Here is a 5,522-nt window from a genome sequence, read left to right on the forward strand (position 1 = left end):
TGTGTGTGTTTATTGAGTGAAAACACCTAAAGCTCCACGAGGCTCCAGCAGGGGATGGTGGCGAACCCTGCTCTACTCTTTCACCACAACTTTCTCTTACTTCCTGTTTCTGTTGTGCCTGTAATTCAAAGGGTCAGCCTTGCCACACTGTGTCACGCTGAATATCCCTGAGAGCTATGTTAAGGGTACACGTGTCTGTGGAATGCTCAGCCACTTGCACGTTAATTTCACGAGCAGGCTGTTCCATTGATCGGATCAGCTGGAACCCTCGACGTCATAAGCGACGGAGTGCCAACAACAATCTTTCATGAAATGAGTGACAGGGTGATGATGGGTGGGAGTTAAAATGTGGGTGAGTGGGGGAAATTTAATATAATGACAATAAGATATGTGTATAACAATGAAATTTATGAACAAACCTAATGTCATTTAATTTTGTTTCTTCTTTCCAGGGGTATTGATCAAATTTTGCAAGATTACGTAGCAAAGTATATTCCTTGGATCCAGAAGGTTTGGCTGTGTCTCACCATTCTTGCAATGGCTGGATTACTGCATTTCAACTACAATGATATTGGCGCCTCTCGTGCTTTGCTCTTACTATGGAGTATTCATTAGACCTGAAATTGTACTCCTCCTACTCTGCCGCCCACACTACCCTCTCAGTACTACTCATTCAGCACACACACACACATAAATTTATGTAAACACATGCACACATACACACACACACACAAACATGGTGGAAATCCTGTTACTTACACATTATAACTAATATATAGGAAATAGAAATCAGCTTCCACTTTGAAACCTCACTGCAGAATTTTTCACTTATTTTAGTTTGTGTATGTATCTGTGTGTTTATTATTGTTGTTATTATTATTATTATTATTATTATTATTACTATTGGAGGTGGCGAGCTGGCAGAACTGTTAGCACGCCGGGCAAATTGCTTAGCAGCATTTTGTCCGTCTTAATGTTCTGAGTTCAAATTCCGCCGAGGTTGACTTTGCCTTTCATCCTTTTGGGGTCGATGAAATAAGTACCAGTTGAGTACTGGGTCGATGTAATCGACTATCCCCGTCCCCCAAATTTCAGGCTTTGTGCCTATAGTAGAAAGGATTATTATTATTATAATAAAAACTAAGATAGTGGAATAGCAGAAACAGTAGTAGCACACTGGATTGAATGCTTTACAATAGTTAATTCCACCTCCTCAATTGTCTGAGTTCTAATTTCATTGAGGTATGCTTTGTCCTCCATCCTTTCAGGCTTGATTAAATAAATGTCAGCCTTGTACTGGGGTCAGTTCACTTAACTGTACCACTATACTATCTATTCGTTGCTTTGCATCAACCTAAGAGATTATTATTTTTGGCAGAGAGCACTTGTGATTCCTCTCTTTCTTACACAAACACATAGCCTTAAGTTCTTACTCTTTTGGTTATAAGTTCTCTAGAACTTGCCCACTCATTATAATTTACATTCTACACACATATAACAAGCAAATTGTAGATACTTTAACACTAATTGATTAAAACCTATCAATTTATGTATGTATATTATGGAGCTGCCTTACAGTTGTATTTAAAGTGTTTATATGAGTCCTGTTGGAGACCCTTTAAAGTTAGATTCCTTTAAAGGTCAAAGGTTATACTAAGGTTTGTTGCTGGAAATGAACTGTGAGAGAAATCTTGCCACAGTATTTTTATTGGTGCATTTTTGTACTCTAATGCAAGGCTCTTCTAAAGTTGGTTGGTCTAGATATTATTTTGTGAGAGACTCTGACAGTGTTTTGGTCTGAATGTTGTTCTTTGAAAGTTCAGATAAAGGTTTGTGAGATGCAAATGCACTCTGTTGAAGATTTGCTAAAAGGTTTGTTAGTGCTAATGGACCACGTTGCAGGCTGCTCATTCAAGAATTTGTTGGGGGTAGTGTACTTTGCTGCAGGTTTCTGCTAAGGTTTATGGGTACCAACGTTTTCCATAGAGTTAATGTGGCCACTGGGTTCTTGTAGAGATTTCTTTTGAGCATTTACCAATATATATATATATATATTTATATATATCCTAGCTGGTGGTTTGTTTATCATTTCTGTTTTTAATTTTTTGTCCTTAAAGTGGGATGTAGATAGAGGTATCTTTATGAAGGAGATAGTTTATACTATGCATGTGGCTTTTATAACATCCCTTTAGTTCATTTTTTGGGGTTTGAGAAGAAGAGGAATTTAGTTAGGCTTTTTCTTAGGATATTTATTGTTGGTGTGAATGTCTTATGCATTAATAGAAGGGGATCTTTCAGATAAATTAAGAGAACGCAATCTTATTTGGCTTAAGGATACATGTTAACCAGTATTTTGCTGGCTACTTTGTTAGTTTTATTTGTCAAAAAGTAAAGTTATATATTTTCCAGAGGACTTATTCCAAGGACTTACATTTACCAAAATTAACAAAACCTAGCAGAGATTGTCATCCATGTTGTGCTAATCTGGTAGAATATTCCAGTAAAGCATTATTCTGAACTACAAATTTCTGTTTTCGTACCAATGTACTGCAGAAATCTATTTACTTTTTTTTTTTTATTAATAAATCAGTCTTAAAGAGATTAAACTGAAGATAGTTCTAAATAATTGCTGTTTTGTTTTGTTTATTTTGATATGATACAGCGGTGGTTACCTGGACTAACTGGTACACCAGTTACAGACATAACTCAGATGGACCAGTCTGATGGAGACAGGAAGTATGTTCAATGTGCATTTCATTAGCATTCAATGGTACTTGTATGGTAAATGTTGGGTGGAAGTTTCCCTGCATTGTTCTTATTGAAACAATGAAAGTTAATACCTGAAAGGAAACATTACCACATTTAGTTTATGCTCTATTATGTAAAGCAGCCTCATAGTCAGCTATCAGTCTTGCATACATCTCCTTTCTGTTACTTCAGTTTTCTTCTTGTCTATACAACCATTTTCCATATTTGTTCTCTTGCTGTTTAATGGTATTCAGATGAGAATCTGGATGCATAAGCATGTGATACATGATTCAGAAAATAACTTCATGGTTCCAGGTTCAGTCTGACTGCATGGCACCTTGGGTAAGTGTCTTCTACTATAATCTCAGGCCGACCAAAGTCTTGTGAGAGGATTTGGTTGACAGAAACTAAAAGAAGCCCAAAGTAAACTTTCTATGAAACAATGATGTATATTTGAAGATACACCACCACCTCCACAAAAAACCCCTCAAAACCTCAGAAAATATTTGGCAGAAGACAACTTTTTTATTTTTCTCTTATATTAAAAACATTACAAAATAAAACTTGAAAAATAATTAATAATCCTCCATGTAGTGTTCCTGGATAATTTGGAATGAAATATAAGGTTTATTTATTTTGATAAGACCACAATTTTACCTTTACTATGAAAAGTAAACTATTGCACATTTTAATAGTATGGACAGAAAAAGTGGGATCAATTTGACTAGTTTCAAGTCTTTTTTTTATCAGGGATTTTCAATCTCTTTGTCACTTGGCACTCTTTAGTTATATATGACAAGTTCCTGTGTATCCTTAAAAATTATATTGATTTTTAATAAACTCTAATCAATTGTGAAGAATTAAACAAAGTGGTCACATCACAGGTTTCTATCTCTATGCACTGAACAAGTGGGATTTCATTTGTGTCTACTATTAGACCTTCAGAAAAAGAGTACCTGTCTTCTCTCAAAGAAGAGGTCAGTAACTAATTGTGTATACAGCTTGGACACAAACTGGTCTACATCAGTTTAAAAAAATCAATACTTGTTAATTAAAAATAGAAGAGTCCATGCAGTGGCCGTGTAACCACTATATAGCAGTTAATTTAACATGCCAGATTTCTTATGCCTGAAAGGCATATTGCTGTTATTGGTGGGTAAAGTAAGTTTATATCTTATATTTTAAATGAAATTTTAAAAATAACCCAGCTGACTCCAGGATCCTGGGTAACAGCACTGGAGTAAGTTTTCCTGTTGCTTATCTCAAGTCAAAAGGAAGACTTGGAAGTCAGTACTACACACCAATGAAACCTTTCTTCGCTATAGAGCTTCCTCTGTTTAGAGTAGTAAGCTGTATCTATTAATGGCACAGTACAGATTGATATCAAGATAGACTGAACTAGCAAGTATCTTCATTATAGATGGTGTGTAGTGCTGACAGTGGAATATGAATTATTGATCTTTCAGATGAATCTGATGTAATTTTTAGCTAACAAACATTTTGTTGATAGAAAAATGGTATACTTGGTGGATTTTATTCTAGTAAGCAATTACTAATTGTCTTAATTTTATAGAAGTGTGGTGTTTAACATTTGTATTAAAAATATCATTGGGATTGCTTCATCGAGATTCAATTAGATTTTAGAAATTATGTAAATGAAGGTCTAAAAAGAAGAAATTATGGGCAGTGTGACTTTTATGTAAGTAGATATGGTAATTAAAATTTTTCTCATTTGGAAAAAGAAAAAAAAAAACCAGAAGCAGTTGTCAGAGATTTTCAAATAAAAGGGAAAGTAATATCAATAAATTAAGAAGGAATCTATTAACCCTTTAGCATTTAAACTGGCCATATCCAGCTCGAAGAGTCAACCTGTTTTATGTTCAAACTGGACAGTGGCCTCTCACACCTACACTAAGATGGTCATTTTAAAAATAAACAATCACATCACTAAAATCTTGACGTCATGAGATAATGCAGGATAGATTCAGGATGATGTGAATAAATAAATAAATATTACTTTTAACCCATGCTAGCATGGAAAGCGGATGTTAAACGATGATGACATAATAATCTGAATACTAAAGGGTTAAACTTAATTTGTGTGCAGGAGGGGAAAGTTATTTGCAGGTAAGAGACAACTATGGACAAGTTTATGGTCTTACTGGACCATATCTATTTTGTTATTGCCCACAAGGGGCTAAACATAGAGGGAACAAACAAGAACAGATGAACGGATTGTTGATTACATCGACCCCAGTGCGTAACTGGTACTTAATTTATCGACCCCGAAAGGGTGAAAGGCACAGTCGACCTCGGCGGAATTTGAACTCGGAACGTAACGGCAGACGAAATACCGCTAAGCATTTCGCCCGGCATGCTAACGATTCTGCCAGCTCGCCGCCTATCACCTTGGTATAAAGTACTTAAGATTGCTTCATCAGCTGACAAATACTTATCTATAGAAAGAGTTACAACTTTTTGGTTAGTATCATTTATGTACTTTTTATTTGTATATTTCCCACCATTCTGACTTCGAATTGTGTTCCTTCTACGTTTTTGGTGAGAGATATGAATTTTATTTTATTGGTCTTCAAAGGATTGAGATACCTGGCGCCTTAGTGTACTCAACACCAGAATTGATATTGTGCTGGTGCCACTCTGGAGTGATTGGTTGTTACGACAGGCATCCAGCCATAGAAACCATGATAGCTCCGGTCAAACCATCCAACCCATGCCAATATGGAAAATGAGTGTTGAATGATGATATTGTTATA

General features: G+C 35.6%; 1 protein-coding gene across 2 annotated transcripts in view; it reads left to right on the forward strand.

The window, feature by feature from the left end:
* Positions 1–2,626, forward strand: part of LOC106871739 (succinate dehydrogenase [ubiquinone] cytochrome b small subunit A, mitochondrial) — a 47,617-nt gene extending 44,991 nt beyond the window's left edge. For both annotated transcript variants that reach the window (XM_014918357.2, XM_014918358.2), the window contains one exon: positions 453–2,626. In XM_014918357.2, the coding sequence (XP_014773843.1) occupies positions 453–615 (163 nt within the window). In that variant the 3' untranslated portion in view covers positions 616–2,626. The remainder of the gene's footprint in view (positions 1–452) is intronic.
* The last annotated feature ends 2,896 nt before the right edge of the window (positions 2,627–5,522 follow it).

The sequence above is a fragment of the Octopus bimaculoides genome, chromosome 2 (assembly GCF_001194135.2).
Source record: "Octopus bimaculoides isolate UCB-OBI-ISO-001 chromosome 2, ASM119413v2, whole genome shotgun sequence".
Lineage (NCBI taxonomy): Eukaryota > Metazoa > Mollusca > Cephalopoda > Octopoda > Octopodidae > Octopus > Octopus bimaculoides.